The following is a 21,426-nucleotide window of genomic DNA, read 5'->3' on the forward strand; positions in this document are numbered from 1 at the left end:
TGAGCCACGCGTCAGGCTCACTGCTGTCAGCGCAGAGCCTGTTTCAGATCTTCTGTCCCCCTCTCTCTGTTCATCTCCTCCACTGGTTCTCTCTCTCTCAAAATAAACAAACTGAGAAAGAAAGAAAGAAAGAAAGAAAGAAAGAAAGAAAGAAAGAAAGAAAGAAAGAAAGAAAGGGAGAGAGAGAGAGAGAGAGAAAGAAAGGAAGGAAGGAAGGAAGGAAGGAAGGAAGGAAGGAAGGAAGGAAGAAAGAAAACTACTGGCTCGTCACCTCAGTAGCACCCTCCATCCCAGCCCAGCCCACAGCAGCTATTCTCCTCGTATTTCTGCCCACAATTTGTTATACAGAAAAATGGCCTGTGAAATGGTCATGCAGAAAATGGACAAGGGACAAATAATCTGAACAATTCCCAAACTGGCCTTCATCTAATCTGGGACCCTCTTCACTTCTGCCTGTGATGGAAAAGTGGTAAGGAGCTCGAGGGCCACACGCTGACAGTGCGAAGGGCAGAAGGAGGAAAAAGCAGCAGTCCAGACCACTGGGGCAAGATGGAACACTTTTGTTGACAGTCCCAACCGAGGCCCCACTGGATGCTTCGGAGACTGTGGGCTTTTACCTTTGCTTTCTCAAAGTCCAGGTCTTTGCCTATGGTGGTGAGCAGGCGGCAGAGGCACTCTAGGGACTCCTCGTCATGGTTCTTCAGCAGCTTCACCACACAGTCATGCATGATAGCTTCAGTCAGCATCTTGAGTTTAAAGAGCTCTCCAATAAACTTGATGTTACCAATGGATCTCCGCCGGGCTTTGTCCTTAGCTTCTTCTAGTTCGTCATGAAGCCTCGTCCTCTCCTCTGGCTGTTGTGTAAGGAATGACAATAGAAGCTTGGATGACAACTGTACGGCACAAGAGAGGACAGGAACACACACACTCTGACTCATGGTCTTATCCTTTGTGGGGTCAGGGATACCCTGTGAGAATCTGAAAGCAACTTTAGACCTGTTCTATTCCTCAGAAAACTAAACTACCCCCCAAAATTTGCATCCATTTCAGGAGATTTCTGGAACTCAGTGACCTCTCTGGGATCCGGGCTCTGAATTCCTGTCTGGGAAGGTTTAGTTGCTCAACCATGCAGCACGAAAAAGAATAAAGCGTTCCCCTGAACTTCAATACTGTATCTCCACATGAAAAAAAGGCCATAAGGCATCTACTGACATCGCAGGGAAATGTAGCCGGTTTCAAGAAAATTCTATTTGGTAACACTCAGAAGCATAAGCACACTGCTTTCCTGTGAAAATACTCACAGCACTGGCAGCCTCGAGTTCTTTCTGCTTCTTTTCAAAGACATCATCATCTGCTTTATCTTTTTCAAACTCTTTCTGGCAACGGTTCAGGAGCAGCTTCCGGAAATTCACTGTGTTACCAGGTTTGTCTGCCATGGGTACTTTCAGCTGCATCCATACAGGAAAATGCAAAAACATCAAGATTACTTAAGACATTCAATCATTTTCTCAAAATATCTATTTTATACAAAATAATGCTGACTGAACTACAGGAAAGCTTCTAAAAGAGGTACACGATTTAGCTTCAGGCAGTTTGTGTTTAATGGTAACATGTCTTAAATTTTATACAGAAAAGATATACATTCCTCTCATATAAGTGTACTGTACCTTTTATGGCTGGTTTGCCTCTAGTTGACTTTGATGTCCATGTAATATTGTTAACAACTATGACTCCGCCCTTACCTAGACCTTTGTAACTCTACAGGGTTATTACTATTGTTTTTCTATTACCACGGTAGTTAAGTTTAAAGGTTTAAAGGAACAAACAGAAATGACATAAAGCAGGGGACAATTTCATGGCTATAGGAAAACTGTTGTGGGTAGGGTCCTTATTCTAGAAAAAAAGCAGAAGAGGCGACCAATTTAAGGATTTTTGAGATACCTCGTCTTCAGGGGAAAGTCATAACTGTGATGCTGGTACTTACCTGTACTATCAATACACTATGTTTACTGATTACTTTTTATGTGCCAAAAGAAAATACTAGTTTTCCAAAGGTTCAATCTAAAAAATGGCCACCTTAGAAACATTCTTTGACACACAGGAAGACCCAGACTGGACAGGGTAGAACCCTGGAGGCAGGATGTGTACAAGGTTTCCATGCAAGTCTCATAACTGCTTTCTAGTCACAGCAATAGCTGGTATCTTAAAGGTTATTTGTAACGAAACGCAGAGCCATTCTTATAAGAAAGTGGACTGGTGCAATGACTGACTAAAATATACCATTTTATAGATGAAATGCCCCAGAGTGTCATTCTGAACAGCTACTGTGTAACATGGCAAAATGACTTTTCTGGAATCACAAAGTGGGTCCCAAAATTCTGAAATGCGTGGTCTTTGCCCTAAGTTTAATGGGAGAACCTGGTAAAAAACAGAACGTCCTGTATTTATACTCACAAACAAGTTACTGTTACCAACCACAATGGACTTGGGAGAGCTGCTGATTCAGGCTGAATGGCTAGGGAAACTTCTTGAGAACTGAGTACTATGATGCTATACTGGGTCTGTGCTAGAACTGACAGACACTCTCCGAGGGATTCCCTATGACACATAAAAGACCATTTAACAGACCAGTTCTTCTTTTTAAGACTTTATTTTAAGGTAATCTCTATACCCGACGTAGGGCTCAAACTCACAAGCCCAAGATCAAGAGTCGCACACTCTACTGACTGAGTTAGCCAGGCACCCCAACAAGTCCGGTTCTAACCAACCAAGAGAGCAAGTGTTTCATTACACCTTCCCTGCCCCCCACCAGCAGGAAATATTAACTCAGGAAGAGGGTAAGAGCACCAAAAAAAAAATTTTTTTTGACACACATAAAAAAAAAAAAAAAAAAAAGTTAAGATGTTCTTAACTCCAAATTCAGGCCATAAAAATGCAAGTGACTACAGATCATTTCAGGCAGGCCTACTCAACAATTGCATGTGAAGGCAGGCATTTAATCAGCCTTCAAGAAAAGAAATGCTGGGGTGCCTGGGTGCCTCAAGCTGGTTAAGTGTCTGACTTCAGCTCAGCTCATGATTTCACGGACAGCTCAGAGCCTGGAGCCTGCTTTGGGTTCTGTGTCTCCCGCTCTCTCTGCCCTTCCCCCGCTCTGTCTCTGTTTCTGTCTCTCTCTCTCTCTCAAAAATAAAATAAACTTAAAAAAAAAAAAGACTAAGTTTAAAAACAAAAAAAGGAAAGAAAAATGCTACATGAAAACAAAGGTTTTCCAAAGCAAAAACCAAAAGTGGACTCTATTTAGAATATACAACAATGCACTACGAAAGAGAACCAAAAAGCACATCCACAAGCAAGGTAGTATATAATAGAACAACAACATGATATCAGGTTCCAGAACAAACTAAAACTTTAAAAAATCAGCAGAAGAAAAAACCAGCAGGTATTTCCAACTTGCTGTTTTGTTGAAACACAGAAAACCAGCCAGATCTACCCAGCTTCTTGGGATGTTTACCAGCATCACCTATATTAATACTACAGGCATAACTGGTAAGACAAAAATCACCTGGGCCACAATCTATCAGCTCTAAAGAGATGTTTCTTGTATTACAGATTGTACCATGCAGAAAATGAAGAGAATGTGGACAACAGTATGAAACTCTAAGCCACTGTCTCACGGTGAGAGGGACCAGAATGAAAATGAATCAAAAAGATTAAATAAATAAAACTTGTGACAGTTTGATTTCCAGGAAACAAGTAGAAATGGCAAAAGGCAAGGGAGAGCTTCCCTATACAAAAAGTGTAAAAAGCTAAACCTTTTAGACCTTTTCCATAAGGAAGGCTATTCAAAGTTTTGGGTTAAAGAACAAAAGAGAGGGGAGCCTGGGTGGCTCAGTCAGTTAGGTGTCCGGCTCTTGATTTCGGCTCAGGTCATGATCTCACAGTTTGTGGGTTCTAGCCCTGTGTCTGATGGTGCAGAGCCTGCTTGGGATTCTCTCTTCCTCGAGCTCTTTCTGCCCCTCCCCTGCTCAGCCCCCCCTCCCAACTTTAAAAAAAGGATCAGAAGATATATATACTTAAAAGCAATTCTTTTCTTAAAAATGTTTATGGGGGGGGGGTGGGTAGGGGCAGAGAGAGAGGGAGAGAGAGGATCCCAAGCAGACTACGTGCTGACAAGCCTGACCCCACAAACTGTAAGATCATGACCTGAGCCGAAATCAAGAGCCGGACACCTAACTGACTGGGCCACTCCTAAAGGCAATTCTTTTAACCCAAGTTTCAGTTTCATCCTCCAGAACAAGGGAAACACAATACCTGTGTCTAACCCAGAGGACAGCTTTGAGCATCTAATGAAGTGGGTTTAGTGGAAGCACTATATAAGTCACAGAGGATGGGATATTTGAAACACTGAACATTAAGCTTCAATCCTTTCCACTGCAAAGGAGGCATTCCAATGACTGCAGATGGAGGGACATTATAAAACAGCTGTTGAAACAGGTACTTTGGAGACAGTCTTAACTCCAGCTCTGCCGGTGACTTTGGCCAAGTTATTACTTAGCTTTACCAAACATTTATTTCTTTCTAAATGGGGATGATAACATCTTACTGGAAATTACATGAGGGCAGTTTAAGTAATGCAAATGATAGTGGCTGGCACATCATCAAGAGTCTAATAAACTAATATAGCTATATTTATACACTTGGAGCTACATTTCACATGTTTATGATTAAAAATTTAGGGTAATCTAAATTATAGTAATGCAGATATCAAAGAAAATATATAAACAAAGTTAGCTCACCAAGTAATTAGGGAGAAAACCACAAACAGCAAGAGAAATGACCATCTGCTATCCGCAAATGATGACAATGAGAGATTTCACATGTATAGGTCCTAAAAAGCATGATTATGCAGAAGTGTTTTAGATACGGTCAAATGAAGATACTGACACCAAACAATCAGTGGAATGAATGGCCACAGATCGGCAAGTACATTTATCTTCAAGCGGATGAATGCCTAGCTATACTACACCCTGAAGACTTGTTTGGGAACGTGCTTTTAATGTACTCAGGGATGGTTATTAACAGGGTGGTAATATGGAAATAGGCTAAAGAGAACATGTTCTCTGAGAATGGCTGCTGATGCATGGTAACTTTTTTTGTTCTTGAGATGACAAATTCAACAGGGTGATGACATTATTAAGTCAGCCTTGTTGTCTGCTGGACACTGACTGGTCAGAAGACCCAATGAAATTGTTTAGTTAGAATAGACAGGAAGAGTGAATGTCTCGGTCTGCTAGGGCTGCTATAATACCATAGAATGGGGGCTTAAACAACATTTATTTCTCACAGTTCTGGAGTTTGGAAGACTAAGACTAACGTGCCAGTAGATTCAGTTCTTAGCGAACACCCTTTTCCTGCTTTACAGACGGCTGCTTTCTCATACATCCTCAAGTGGTGGAGACAGGAACCTCTAGTATCTCTTCCTCTCCCTATAAAGGCACTAATCTCACCATGGAGGCTCCACCCTTATGACCTCATCTACACCTAATTACCTTCCAAAGGCCCCACCTACTAGTACCATCAGACAGGGTGAGGACTTGAACATATGATCTAGGGGTGTGGGACACGAACAAACAGTCTTTAACAATAGACAAGGCAGACGTCTGCAAGTGTGATTATGGATAATAGCAAAATCAAAGGTGATGTACAACAGTGAGAAAAAGATCTCTTTAGATAACTATCATTTTCATTAAGCAGTAGTCCATGATCAAAACTAAGATAATGTGTTTTAAATGAGTTGCTTGAGGAAGTTGCTCAGGGAGTAAGGGAGTCAGGGGGAATATTTCAGTAAGGCTGTTTGGTAAGCTAGAACACTGGACAGCACCTAAGCTTTTCATGTTTACACATTAGTAAACTGCGTGTCATCTCATATTGGGAGGAGACCTGTCCACGTACCGGTCACCCAGCAATCTTGGTTACGAATGTTGCCAGCATCAGGTAGCCATTTTTGTCAAGCAACAGGACCTGTACTGCTGCTGATAGATTTGCTAGTGTTGAGGGGAGATACTTCTCATCCCTGAAAGGATCAAACTCCTTGAGAGTCAGCAATGGCTGCCAGCAGTGTGTTAATTACAGCAGTCAAATGGAAGACTAGAAAATGAAAGGACCAGTCCCAGCAATGCTTACCATGGCCCAGGGGTCATTTTGCTCTAAAAGCATGTCCTGGTTTGAGGTAAAATATTTGAAATGACTAATGTAGTGGCACCACTATGTTAGCTCTAAAATGTGAAGGGAACAGTAACCAACCAATTGTCTCAACTATCACTCATGAGTCCACGGTGACACAGTATCCTCCATCAGTAGTTATCTCCTGACCTTAGTAAATCACCTATTGAAACTGAACGAAATACGTACTCCAAAAATACTACAAACAAATCTATCAAACTGTGTCGCTGGTTAGATACATCTGAAGAGGTATAGAGCGGTGAGAGATGCCCAAAAGATTCAAAAGAGTTCTGAAAGGGTAAGTCATTTCTCCTCAACGTTTCTTTAAGGCATTTTTCATCTGTTATCAGGCGAGCTGCACGTCCCTCCTCCTTCAGTTGACTCTAGCCACTTGCTGTTGCCCACGGCTGACTTTTCATGTCTGTACTTCCAGGCATTATTTCTGATGAGATTTAAGTGTGTCTCCTTTATTCCCTTAGTGACTCTTCCTATACTCAATCCTGCCATTCTTTGCATGTCTTGCTTTAAAGCACTTGAGCAGTGGCAACATGAAACTTCTGCAAATGGCATAACAGGACACAGAATGCTCAAAACTCTGCCCTCAGTGCCTACCTTTACAGCTGAGGTATACATGCCTGCCGGAGCAAAGATAAAAAGTAAAAAAAGAAACAATACAGACGTTGGGCATATAATCAATTCAAGTTGTTATTCTTTCATTCGTGCATTTACCCACTTATCCCCAACATATGTCTGAGAGTCTATGATGTGGCCAGGAACCATTCTAGACACTGGGAATTTAGCAGTGAAAAAACAAAAAAAACAGGAACAAAAAACCCAGAAAAAGTACCTCTCCTTAGGAGTTTACATGCTAATGGGGTTTTTGAGATGTGGACTTGGTTTGAATTATGATTAAAAGAAAAACACAAGCATTTAAAATTACCAACAATCCAACTAAAATTTTTATTTAACTCCAGATTTAGATAGAGGATGTTTTCTCTTATCTACTCTTCCCCATTTGCCATTCTGAACGGTCCTCCTCCTAAAAGAAGTACTGAATTCTAGTTAAATGCTGTGCAGTTTGTAAAGGGAGCTCTGTGGGTCTCTCAGTCACTCCTGGTTGAACTAGTGAAGGCAGTGGCAAACTCCACAGGCACCGCTTCCTATCTCTTATGATGCCCTTACGCCTGATGTGCCAGAGGTTTCACTTAATACAGCTGTGAGGAGCAGGCAGCTGTGTACATGTATAAATGTGTCTGTGGAAATAATAAAGGTGGCATTTACAGAGTAACTTGGGAAAATCAAAACTATTACATCAATTTCCTCTGTAAATCTAAAGAATTTCTTGCTTAAAAGCCTATCCTTTAGGGCACATCATGGAAAACTGACACAACAGAACTGCCTTCTCTAGCCCTCACCTACATAAGCACTACAAAGTCACATTTTACATGGAGGTGTGTGATCCATGTAAATGACATGGAGGCCGAAAAAAGGTTTAAAAACTGCTCAAAACTGAGAACAAGTATTCTCTTAAATCTTAAAATCTCAAAAATCTGGGCCAGGTTTCCCAACCTTGGCCCTCATGACATTAAGGGTAGGATAATTCTTTGTTGTGAGGGCTGTCTTGTGCACTGTAAGATGGTTAGGCATGCTGAGCCTTTGCCTACTAAGATGCCAGCAGTCATAACCAAAAATGTCTCTAGGTATTGTCCAACGTCCCCTGAAGAACAAAACCACCCCTGGTTGAGGACCACTGATCTAGTCCATTGTTTAAGATTCTACCATTTAATACTCGAAACCTTTAGAAGAATAAAAGCCCTACTTAGGCAATTTCCTAACTTTCAGAGGAATTAGTGAAGAGGGATGACAGAATGGTTGTGAAGATCAAATGAGTCAGACATAACAGGTTAGCATATTCCGCAAAAAAAAAAAAAAAAAAAAAAAAAAAATACTGCTATTATTCCCACTACTCCACACTCTTACTACTCATGGCTATACTGTATGACTGGGTAGATAACCATAACCACATTCTATTATTTGGAATGACCAACACTGATAATCTAGGACAAGTGCCATAGGTCTACACGTTTCTTACAATCATGAATCAGGCAAAAGACTTTGCAATGTAACCTGTCTTGATAATACACACTGACAGTGATAATCGAGGCACTTAAATAACTCAATGAGTACAGTGGACAGAAAGAGAGCACCTCCCCTAGATGAAAGTTTAAGTTTTTATTCACTGTCTTCAATTTCTCTTATTCCATTGGGAGGTGTCATTTCTCAAACTAATGATTATCAATCATGAAAACAAGTAACAAACCCAAAATAGTGCCCGTGGTCAAGAAAGTCTGGAAAATATTCCATGGAGTAGATCCTTCTTTGATTTCACAAGAAACATCAGAATAGTAAATGGAAAGACATTTGCTTAAATTGGCCTTAGTGAGACATATTAACATTTTGATTTTGGGCAACATTGGCCCAAAGACATGCCATCTTAAAAAAATAATTGGCTAAGGGGTGCCTGGGTGGCTCAGTCAGTTGAGCATCTGACTTCGGCTCAGGTAATGATACTGCAGTCTGTGAGTTTGAGCCCCGTGTCGGGCTGTGTGCTGACAGCACAGAGCCTGGAGCCTGCTTTGGATTCTGTGTCTCCCTCTCTCTCTGCCCCTCCCCAGTTCATGCTCTGTCTCTCTCTGTCAAAAATAAACAAACATTAAAAAAAATAATTGGCTAAACTCCATTTCATTCCTTACAGCATATAAAATAATATGGTGCACATTTAAGTATTTATCACCCAACTTTGTTAAATCTTAGTTATTTTTCCATATTTGCTTTAGATCTTTTATTTATTTATTTTAATCAAAGCCTTTTATTTTTCAGACAGAGAGAGACAGAGCATGAGCTAGGGAGGAGCAGAAGACAGAGGGAGACACAGAGTCCGAAGCAGGCTCCAGGCCCTGAGCTGTCAGCACAGAGCCCGACGTGGGGCTCAAACACACGAACTGCGCGAGATCATGACCTAAGCCGAAGTTGGACGCCCAACCGGCTGAGCCACCCCGGTGCCCCTAGATCTTTTACTTTTTAAGAAACATTGGAGTAAAGCTCTAGGGCACATAGAATTTTATTATTTTGCTCTATCGCTTCTTTTTATTTTGTGTTTAATGATTTAAGTTTTAGCTCAATGAATTATGACAAAACAAACTCACATGCACACCACCAGGCATAGCACCAGGTCAAGAAATAGAACACTGACAGTCTCCAAGAGCCCTATTTGAAGTTTTCTTCCAAAACAGTACTACCTCCCAGCCTCCATTATCCTGTAGTTTATAATAACTACTTTTCCTTGTTTTACTGCCTAAACATGCATCTCCACACATCAGAGTTTATTTTTATTACATTTTTGAATTTTAAATAAACAAATCACACACACAATACGTATTTCTTTAGGGACTGGCTTCTCTTGCTAAAGTTTATTCTTGTGAGATCCATCCATGTGTATTTAGTCACAGTTTCATGTTCACTGTGCTACTATGAACATTGTTTCAAGGTTTTTATCCATTATGAAAAATGCTACCCACATTTTTGCATATGTTGCCTAGTATATAAGAAATGTACATTTATTGTTTATCAGCTGGATACATACTTAAGAATGGAAATGTTTGTTAAAGCAGAAAAATAACTTCAGCTTTTACAGCTGAGCCCTTCTTACCCCTTACATTCCCACCAGCAGTGCTTGAGTTCCTGGTGACTCACGTATTTGCCAACTCTGGGAAGATTAGCAATCTAGAGTTAATGCGTAGTTTTAGATCTAGTTGGAAAATGTCATTATGTTTGTTGGTATCATCTGAATGGCTTTTGGTGAAATGTAGATTTCAGTCTATTGTCCATTTAAAAAAAATTTTTTTTCAACGTTTATTTATTTATTTGGGACAGAGAGAGACAGAGCATGAACGGGGGAGGGGCAGAGAGAGAGAGGGAGACACAGCATCGGAAACAGGCTCCAGGCTCTGAGCCATCAGCCCAGAGCCTGATGCGGCGCTCGAACTCACGGACCGTGAGATCGTGACCTGGCTGAAGTCGGGCGCTTAACTGACTGCGCCACCCAGGCGCCCCTATTGTCCATTTAAAAAAGTTATTCTCTTAATGATTTCTATTAGCTTGGGGAAAAATCTAATATAGACCCTTTACTGGATTTTTGTAATTATCTTTTCCTAATAAGTGATCTATATTTTTATTCCCTTAATGATATCTTTTGAAGGAAACATGTTAATTTTAATGTAGTCCAATTTACCAGTCTTTTCTTTTGTACACAGTGGCATTTGTGTCCTAAGAAACCTACAAATTATTCTTTTTAATATCTACCCCCCACCCTGGTTACTTTTTATCTTTTGTTGTAAGTAGCTTTACAATAACCAGTCTAAATGTTTTCCTTCCTTCTTACCTTTTATTTATTTTTAAATTCATGCTTGAGGTTTAGAGTAAATCACTTCAATCCGTGGCTTTAACATCTCAGCACTTGTAAAAAATTTCTCAGCCATTTTCTTCAACTATTGCTTTTTTCCCACTCTATCCTCTCTCCCCTTGGGACTCGAAGTAATGCAAAGTTTGAGCTTCTTGAATTTTCTCCATTGTTTGCCTTCCCTTCTGTATTTTTCTCTTTTTTTGTATTTCTGTGCTTTATTCTGGATTCTACAGACTCATCTTCTACTTCATAATTCTTTTCTTCAGCTGTATCTGATCTAGGGCTATTAAACCAACTCATTAAGTTCTGAATTTTATTATAATATATATTCAGTTCTGGCATCTCTATTTAGTTCTTTGAAACTTTCTCACTCTCTGTTGAAAATTTCAACCTGTCTTTATCACCTTGAACATAATAAGTATAGTTATGTAATGTCTGTGCCTGATAAAGCCAGTATCTGGAGGCCCTGTGGGACGTTTGTTTGTTGCTGGTTCTCATTCATGGTGCCTTTTTCCCTTGTGAGATTTATTATTTCTAACTATGTACTGGATACCTTATTTGAAAAACTGTTCATAGAAATAACTGAAGACTAAGAAGATAGTTTCTAAAAAGGATTCATGCTTGCTTCTTCCAGATACCTAACAGGCACTAACACTCTGAAATCACTATAATCGAAATTCCAGGACTGAGATCATTTGATGTTGAGCTACATACAGTACTTGTGAGACCAGGTCAATTTCTGATTCAACTGTTTCAAGCATGCAGTCCTTTGGAATCCCAACCTAAAATACAGGATTTACTGGAGCCTCTTCAGCCACTCTTCTGGTGAGTGCTGGTCCCAAATTCTGTCCTCCTAGCCCAACAAGTCTATGAAAAACAAGTTTTTCAAGATGTTTAGTTGCCTCTTCTAGGGGACATTTTACTAAATGTTTCCATTTTCTTTGGATTTCTACCTTTTCTAAGACTTTAGCCTTAGTAATTCTTTTATTTTAATGTTCAATTATTTTGAGAGAGAAAGAGCACGTGCACACACGCATGAACAGGGGAAGGGGAAGGGAAAGAGGGAGAAGAATCCCAAGCCCAGAGCCTGATGTGGGGCTCAATCCTACAAACCATGAGATCATGACCTGAACTAAAATTGAGTTGGACACTCAACCGACTGAGCCACACAGGCGGCCCCAGTCTTAGTAATTCTTTATGTCATTTAACTCTCTGATGCCTTCAAGATTTTTAAATGTTTTGTTAACAAACTTTTCTAATTGTTGTCACCCATGGAACGTTGGTCTGGATCACCTAACTTATCAAAACTAGAAGCCCTAATACTTACTTCTGAATACTTTCCTTAATCTTACTTCCTTTTCTCTCTTACCTTGAATTTGATGTTTGGTATCTCCATTTGGTATAGTTTTATTATATATGTATTTCATATGAACAAGCTTCATTTTGCATATTATAAAAAATTACTGAATGTCATACTGTTATTCAATACTATTTTTGAGGTTGACACATGCTAATACATTTAGTATTAGTTCATTAATTTTAACTGCTATGTATATATATTACTATTCAAATTCACTGACCAAATAAATTGTGGTGTACTATAATATACTGTCTTGTTTAGGCATGTTTCAGTTATTTCCTATTATTCACTGTTAAAATCAATAAAAAAATATTATTTAAAAAGATGGCTTGTGTACATTTGGTAATTTCTCTGGGGTATATACCAAGAAGTAAATTCTTGAGGAATAGAATATGCACATCTTCAACATTACTGTCTAAATACTCACCAAAGTGAAAGTGACTGTATTTAACTCAACACTTTTAAATTATTTCATTTTTTAAAATTGTAACAAGTGTGACTTGTACAGAATTGTGGTTTACTTGTCATTTCCCAAATCATGAATAACACTGAATATCTTTTGTTAAGTTCATCAGCCAATGGATTTTCATTTCTATAAAATGCCCATTTTTTTTAATGGGGCTATTTTACTTCTTATGTTTTTTTCTTCTTAATTCTATATAATAACATTTTATCAGTTACGTTATTCCAAATAGATCTCCCATGCTGTGGCTTTATCATTCTATTTTATGTATGGTATCATTTGCTGCATACCAATGACTGCAAATTTTAACAAATTTGATACTATTTTCCTATTACTCACTTTGAATCCTAATCTTGCTAAAGGAATTTTTTCCCACTCAAAACTTGATGAAGATAGTCTCCTCAATTTCCTCCTAAAATATTAGTCTAATTTATTATTTAGACTTTCATTATTCATCTGATATTTAAATTTTCTATGTAGTAGGAACCAATGAGTCCATTCTCATTGCCCCCTTTTATTTCAGGCCCTCAGTATCTCAAAAGTGTATCAGCTATGACATTGAAGTCAGGACAGTGGTTTACCTTTAAGAAAGAGGGAAGGATACAGTTTTATTTATTGACCAGGGTGGTAGGTACGTATGCTCACTTTGTTGAAATAACACTGAGCTACACACTAATAATTTTGTATGCTCTTTCTACAGGCGTGTTGTAATGGTGTGCTAAAGCTAGCTTGTGGTGGTTTGTAAGAGTCAGCTATTTGGTAGACATTTTGTGAGTTAACTGTCAAACTGTCCCTGGCTTAAAATCAGCCATGAAGAAATCATATCATTAAATTTTACAAAAGTAATAAATAAGGAATTTTTTTTTCCCAAATACCATGTATGCTATATTTCTTTTTTCCAAGTTTTTTTTTGTTATTTTTTAATTTTTTTAAATTTATTTATTTTAGGGGGGGAGGGAGAGAAAGAGAGAGAGAGAGAGAGAGAGAGAGGGAGGGAGGGAGGGAGGGAGGGAGGGAAGGTGAGCAGAGGAAGGGAAGAGAGAGAAGGAGACACAACAGAAACAGGCTCTAGGCTCTGAGCTGTCACCACAGAGCCCAACATGTGGCTCGAACTCACAAACTGAGATCATGACCTGAGCGGAAATTGGACGTCCAACTGATTGAGCCACCCAGGCGCCAATTCCCCCCGAATTTTTTTTTTTTTTGAGAGAGAGAGAGAGAGAGAGAGAGAGAGAGAGCGCACGAGTAGGGGAGGGACAGAGAAAAAGAGAGACACAGAAACCAAAGCAGACTCCAGGCTCTGAGCTGTCAGCACAGAGCCTGACTCAGGGCTCGAACTCACAGATTGTGAGATCATGACCTAAGCCGAAGTCGCACGCTTAACTGACTGAGTCACCCAGGAGCCCCTGTCTGTTACATTTCAATAAAAAATGTTTAGGGGCGCTTGGATGGTTCAGTCACTTAAACATTCAACTCTTGAGTTCAGCTCAGGTCATGGTCTCATGGTTTGCGAGTTCAAGCCCCACATCCGGCGCTCTGCTGTCAGTGCAGAGGCCACTTTGGATCCTCTGTCCCCCTCTCTCTCTGCCCCCTGCCTGCTGGTTTTACTCTCTCACAAATAAAACTTAAATAAAGAGTTAACTTAACTTAAAAAAAGTTTTAAAAAATATATCCTTTGGTTAATGATATAACTCTGGGGGAATTTATGCTAAAAAAGTAAAAGCTTCAGCATGTAATGATAAATATACTTTGGTGTTTATTGCAGCACTGCTTGTGGGTACAAGAAAACCCCCAAAACCAAAAAACTAGAAACAACAGGGGATAAAAGAGGAGGGAGAGAGAGAAAAAGGCTGGAAAACTTATGGTATACATATATTTTGAAATATTACGCAACTACTAACAAAGTATGAGTAAAATCTATCTTAGTGACTTAGGGATGTGCACAAACATATTAAGTGGAAAAAAAGGAAACTGCAAAAAATACATATATAATTTAATACAAACCCAAAAGTATTTTCTTTATACATAGGCCTATGTTTTTATATAGTTTTATGAACATAAATAAGATTGTGGAGGTACACGTCCATGCCATTCCCACTGACTGCCCTGGGAAGGGAAGTGTAACTGGTGGGGCTGCAAGAAAGGAGTAGTACCTTTTTCTGTGAATACTTCTATATTGCTGAACTTATTCTAAGAAGTTATTTTTTAATTTAAGATAATCCAGTAAAGTTTAACCAATATTATTTTTAAAAGAGTGAATCATAACAAAATTCACAGAAGTAGTTGGCTTATCTATAATTTCTTCCTATTTTAATCTAACTTCTATTATTGCCAGGCTTTTTCAAAGGCTGTTTTCATCAAGGATACTCTTCTATTAAAAAATCATTAACGATCCTTCACTGCCTATAGGAGTAAATCTGAAATTAGTAAGGAGTACTAAAATATGAGCCAGGAGATCTGGGATCTAGTCTTACTTCTAATGAGGGACCATGAGATGTCAAGGCAGCCACATGGAAAATGAGAGGCGCGAGATGGAGAATTAGTTGGCCTTCAGATAACTACGGTACGGCACACGTTCAAAGGCAATATGGCAAGTGATTGAATAATCCTAGACTAGGATTCTAGTGCTGCCACTTACTAGTTGTGTGACCTTAAGCATGTTATTTATCCTTTTTTAAGCCTCAGTTTCTGATTCAGTAAGGTGGGGCTACTAATATTGACCTTTTTCAGGGTTATAAGAACCATTAAAAATAATATATGTAAAGCATCTACCCATAATGTAACCCAGTAGCTGCTGAACAGATGGTTTCTGTTACTATAAATCATCCTCATTCTACAGATAGCATTTCAGGACCTTTACAACCACCAATATATTTTTGCATTATTTAAGAATTACTACAGGTCAAATACTGGGCTAGGAACTTTACATACACCATCTCATTATGTTTATTATTAAATTCACACTTTATTATTAAATATTATCATTATAATAGCCTCAGATTGTATGACTTAATCTTATTTTATGGATTAAAAACTGAGGCTAAGGTTATGTAATTTTATAAAGTTACAAAGTTTGTAACAGTTCACTATAGTTTATTACAAAGTTTGCAACTTGCAGAGTAGGAAGTTAAATTTAAAATTTAAAGTCAGAACCATGAGACTCAAAGCCCGTGTCTGTGACAGCTATGCCACGTGCTGCCTCAGATGTGAGCTCTTCTGGCTCTATCCTTGCCCCCTCCCCCGCCTCAGGCCCAACTTGAACTCTACCTGTTTTATAAGTCTGTCAGTCTACCACCAACATAGTCATTTCATTTTTGTCCTACTTAATTTTTCAGTCTAGACCATCCATTCAGGCATCGACATATTGCAACATCACAGAATATGCTGTAAGTGATTTTTTTTTTCCTGCTAATGCTGGGTTTTTTTTTCAATATGAATTTTAAATTCCTTAAAGACAGAAGAGATAACCTTTCCAAGTCATAACAAACTTACCTACCTCTGGTAGAATGATAGATTGTGCATTTTCATAGCAAGGCGCAATGACAATGAGTTGTGATAATTAAGAAAAAACTCAAATGGTGAAAGGACACACGTCTGTGACACAAATAGTACCTTGGTAACAGTAACAGGCAGAGAAAACACAGATGGTACATGGTAATTTTCTGACTGCAGAACAGAGGGCAATGAGCACTAACCAGAAGCTCTCTGGTCTCCCATTCTGTCTTGCCCTAGATTTGACAGGCTGTAGATATTAAATGGCTGTGGACAATGTAAAGAGAAAGAAATCTAATAGTTGCTAAGAGATGAAATGATCAGTTTTGAACCTTTTATGACCTCAACTATTCTATCATTTTCACCAAGGCTCAAATTAGAGCAACTATATTTTTTAGTTTGGAATTAACTGTGAATACAAGCGTTCACTTTCTTTCTATAAGCAAACACACCTGGAAGAGTAGGTTGCTCATGACAATAATTTCACATTACTAATTTAAACCTTATTCAATATTGCTCACAATGGATGGGACCATATCAAGCCTATTTCACTCTAGTCTCCATATCCCCTCCAGAGGTGACGATATATTTCAATACAGCAAGATGCCTTTCATACATTGAGAATATTATATTAAAAAGGGCTAAAAATATATTCTCCCCTTTACGTTGCCCCAATAACACTTCTGGGAAGAATGTGTAGTGAGGGGAGAATATACCTCTTGGAGATTTCTGGTTTTACTCCTTCCTCTCTTCTTACCGTTACTAGACATCGACACATGTTTGCGTAAGCCACAGAGAAACTGGGCTCATCGATAGCCTTCTCAAAGACCAGGTCAATGACTCCCTTCAGCCGCTCCTCTGTGTCAACGGTAAGTCCTGACACTTGCTTCATCAGTTGGTTGAACATCTGTGGTGTCAATTTATTTAAGATACTTCGAACTTTTCTAAAAAGTTCCTAGAAGGGCCACAAAAAAGAAAAGAGTATTATCGTAACTATGACAGGATGATTCTTTCTATAAGGATTAGTATTTTGTTTATAAGTTCAACTCCCCAAATTATTAACAAGGACTGTGAACTAATCAAAGAAATAATTAAATCCCATCTATTTTATTTTAATTATTAATTTTAACGTTTATTTATTTTTGAGAGGGAGAGACAGAGATAGAGAATGAGTGGGGGAGGGGCAGAGAGAGAGGGAGACAGAGAATCTGAAGCAGGCTCCAGGCCCAGAGCTGCCAGCACAGACCCCAATGCAGGACTTGAACTCATGAACCATGAGATCATGACCTGAGCCAAAGTTGTACATTTAACCAACTAAGCCACCCAGGCGCCTCTAAATCCATCCATTTTAACAAAGAGCAAACAATTATACCACTTCTTTTTACAACAGATGAGAATTCTAGGGATTAGTCATATTCACTGGTGGGAGTACACTCGGCAATTTGGCAATGTGTATTAAGAGCTCTAAAACTGTGATGTATTTTTTTGAATCAACAATTATACTTTAAGAAATTTATTCATACTTAAGGATAAGTACGTAAGACTTTAGCCATAATGACTTCCTCCAGTAACTCTTTATAGCACATTAATGTGCTAAAATAGAAATCTATCTAAATTATGGCATAGGATACTAGGCAGGAGTTTTTTAAACTCTCATCTAAGTAGAAATATAAGACAACTTCCACCACTAGAAAAAAGCACCTATAACTCTACTTCGTGGTGAAATAATGACTGCTTTCCTTGTAAGAATGGGAATCAGGCAAGAATGTCCATTTTCACCATCCTATTCAAAGTCATACTGGAGGTCCTCGTCAGTACCCTAAAGCAAAGAAAAAGAACTACAACCCATATAGATCGTAAATGAAGAAATAAAACTCTCTTCATAAAATAGATGATCATCTTTGTAGAAAATCATAAGGAATCTACAAAAATTGATACTAGAACTAATAAATAAGTGTAGCAACACTGCAGAATACATGTTAACATACAAATATCATTTTTACTTGTATATATTAGCAACAAACAACTAGAAATTACATATTTTAAGACTACTATTTACCATAGCACCAAAAACCATGAAATACGTGGTTAAGAATCTAACAAAATATCCATAGAAGCTATGTAATGAATACCATAAATCACTGATGAAAGAAATCAAGGAGGACCTAAATAAAATGAGATCTGGGTCATGTTCATGTATTAGAAGATCTATTATGGTTAGGTTGTCCATTTTCTCTAAACTGATCTACAGATTTAACATAATCACAATAAAAACCCTACTAGGGTTTTGGGGTAGTTTTTGGTAGAAATCAAGAAGCCGATTTGACTCTGAAAAGTCAAAGAAAAAAAAAAAAAAGAACAGCCTAAATGACTTTGAACAATAACGAAGCTGGGGGACTCCTACAACCTGATTTCAAAATTTACTACACAGAGTGTGGTATCGGTCAGAGGACAGACACACAGATTGGTAGAATAGAAACTAAGTCCAGAACTGGATTCACATATAACTGATTTTCAACAAAGGCACAAAGAAAATTGAATGGACAAAGGATAATCCTTTCAACAATGGTGCTGGAACAACTAGATATCCATAAGGAAAAGAAGAAAAAAAAAAAAAAAAAAAAAGGAACCTAGATCCATACTTTTCATGAAACACAAAAATTAACTAAAACTGGATCACAGACAAAATGTAAAACATAAAACCGTAAACTTCTAAAAAATAACAAAGGAGAAAAATTTTGTATTCTTGGGTTATGTAAAGATTTTTTAGGATACGACAGCAGAAGTACAACAACCTCTGAATACAAAAGTTGATACATTCCAACATGATCAAAGTTAAAAACTTCGGTTCTACAAGTCACTATCAAGAGAATGCACCAACAAAACAGACTGGGAGAAAATTCTTGCAAACCACATATTTTATAAAAGATTTGTATCCAGAATATATGAAGAACACTCAAAAGTCAATGATAAGAAACACCACCACCCACTGAAACAGGGCAAAAGATATGAACAGAAATTTTACCAAAGAAGATATAAGAATGGCAAATAAGCACTAAAAAGATGTGCTTATTCAATATTTTATTCATTTGGAAATGCAAACTGAAACAAGGAGATGCTACCACACATCCATCAGAATGGCTAGAATTTATAAAGCAGAAAATAACAAGTGCTGATGAAAAACTAAAACTCTCATGCCTTGCCAGTGGAAATGCAAACTGTTACAATAACCATCTTAGAAAACAGTTTGGCATTTTCTAATAAGGTTAAACCAATATCTACCACACAACTTATGGATCCCATAGCTAGGATCTGACCCAGCAATTGCACTACTAGGTGGTACCGGAGTGCTATTTCAAAGGGGCACATGCACCCCAACGTTTATGTCAGAGGTAATGACAATAGCCAAAGTATGGAAAGAGCCCAAATGTCCATCAACTGATGAAAGGATAAAGATGTGGTGCACACACGCACACACCCTGGAATATTACTTGATCAAAAAGAATGAATGCCTGCCATTTGCAACAATGTGGACGGAACTAGAGTATATTATGCTAAGCGACATCAGTCAGAGAAAGACATTGTAAGATTTCACTCATATGTGAAATTTAAGAAACAAAACATATGAATACAGGGGAAGGGAAGGAAAAATAAGACAAAAACAGAGAGGGAGACAAACCACAAGAGACTCTTAAATACAGAGAACAAACTGAGGGTTTTGGTGGAGAGGTAGGTGGGGGAATGGGCTACCTGGGTGATGGGCATTAAGGAAGGCACTTGTTGGAAAGAGCACGGGTTTTATATGTAAGTGATGAATCACTGGGTTCTACTCCTGAAATCAATACTACATTGTATGTTAACTAACTTGAGTTTAAGTAAGTTAATTAAAATTAAAAAAAAAAAACCTTCAAATATCTTCACATATTTCAGATGATAATTTAAGCTAAAAAATAGGATTAAAGAAGGTTAGTTATTAATGTAATGCACAGCATGGTGACTGAAGTTAATACCATACTACATATTTGAAAGCTGGTAAGAGGTAGCTCTTAAAGGTTTTCATTACAAGAAAAAAGAATTTGTAACTCTGTATGATGACAGATGTTAACTGGACTAACTGTGGTGATCAATTTTGCAGTACATACAAATGTTAAGTCATTACAGTGTATAAACTGTATACATACAGTGTATAAATCAGGTACAGTTAACTGCCTTCCAGACTACTGAACTTTAGCTGCAGAGACAAGGTAACTGCAAGTCAAGTGACGGAGCAAACAGGAGGTGGAGTAGGAGCCACAGGAGGGAGTAGTTTACACACACGAGAGGTCAGAGGCAATGGTTAGGGAGCAAATGAGAATTGAGCCAGGTTATGAGGAACAAAAATAGCTAGCTGAGCGACTGTGTGTCAACTGTACTTAAATAGAAACTGAAATTAAAAAGAAAAAAAAAACAAAAAACAAAAAACTACCCAAAATGAAAAGAAAGGGAAAGAAGTCATTTTAGAAAGGGAAAAGGAAGGAGTTATGTGTGAGGGTTTTCTCTTTGGGGACTAGAGAAAAACAAGGAAAAGACCAGAGGACTAGTGTGCAAGTTGTAAGACAAAAGGAGGCATTTATTTATTTATTTGAAAATGAGGTCATTAAAGACAGTTTAAAAGCTAGGGTGGAGAGCTCAAAATCAGTTCCTCAGGGGGGCGCCTGGGTGGCGCAGTCAGTTAAGCGTCCGACTTCAGCCAGGTCACGATCTCGTGGTCCGGGAGTTCGAGCCCCGCGTCGGGCTCTGGGCTGATGGCTCAGAGCCTGGAGCCTGTTTCCGATTCTGTGTCTCCCTCTCTCTCTGCCCCTCCCCCCGTTCATGCTCTGTCTCTCTCTGTCCCCAAAATAAATAAATGTTGAAAAAAAAAATAAACATTTAAAAAAAAAAATCAGTTCCTCAGGTAGAGGAGTCAGGCAGAAGTGTCAGGAATGTTGTAGCAAGAGAAGAGAGACAGGAGCAGTAACCTCAGGAACCACCTGAGGAACCAGTACGTGCGGTACGAGTCTAGACGTGTCATGAGAACCTCCTCATGGAAAAGATGAAATATTACGATCTAGGAAAAATAAGGCCATTGGTATTATTCCTCGTGTTATCCAAGTGAAAGAGTTTTCTGGAAGTGCAGGTGACAACAAAACCACTGTTTCGATAAAAAAGGAAAGGCACAGAATTAGCAGGAGCACAGGTGAACGTGATGTGCACCTATGCAGCAGAGAAAAAGGAGAGGGAATGGAACACAGATGCTCCGGGACTTAGAAGAAAAAATCTCAAGAACAAGAGAACTGTACCTGTCCTAAAAAAGAAGTCTATTAATTCTTCACTAGATTTGCTTTAGTCACTAAGGAAAACTTAGCCAATTAATGAATGATACATCAATGCAATATTATTATTATGTTT

The 21,426-nt window shown here is 38.5% G+C and overlaps 1 protein-coding gene and 1 long non-coding RNA gene across 28 annotated transcripts in view; one reads left to right on the forward strand and one right to left on the reverse strand.

The window, feature by feature from the left end:
- EIF4G3 (eukaryotic translation initiation factor 4 gamma 3) overlaps positions 1-21,426 on the reverse strand; it is a 314,690-nt gene that overhangs the window by 48,730 nt on the left and 244,534 nt on the right. For 18 of the 25 annotated variants that reach the window (XM_045035239.1, XM_045035237.1, XM_045035236.1 and 15 more), the window contains 3 exons: positions 16,757-16,954; positions 1,302-1,448; positions 618-893 (listed from right to left, as the gene is read on the reverse strand). In XM_045035239.1, coding sequence (XP_044891174.1) covers positions 618-893; positions 1,302-1,448; positions 16,757-16,954 — 621 coding nt within the window. The remainder of the gene's footprint in view (positions 1-617; positions 894-1,301; positions 1,449-16,756; positions 16,955-21,426) is intronic. The other 7 variants (XM_045035235.1, XM_045035234.1, XM_045035233.1 and 4 more) reach the window with 1 other exon arrangement.
- LOC109502139 lies at positions 5,035-16,757 on the forward strand. Of its 3 annotated transcripts, none has more exons than XR_006583977.1 (4): positions 5,035-6,520; positions 11,319-11,509; positions 13,031-13,138; positions 14,843-16,757. It is a non-coding gene; the product is annotated as an uncharacterized LOC109502139 (long non-coding RNA). The 3 variants fall into 3 exon arrangements; XR_006583978.1 differs by having other exon boundaries at positions 5,035-5,696; XR_002160541.2 differs by lacking the exon at positions 13,031-13,138.

This window comes from Felis catus, chromosome C1 (assembly GCF_018350175.1).
Source record: "Felis catus isolate Fca126 chromosome C1, F.catus_Fca126_mat1.0, whole genome shotgun sequence".
Classification (NCBI taxonomy): domain Eukaryota; kingdom Metazoa; phylum Chordata; class Mammalia; order Carnivora; family Felidae; genus Felis; species Felis catus.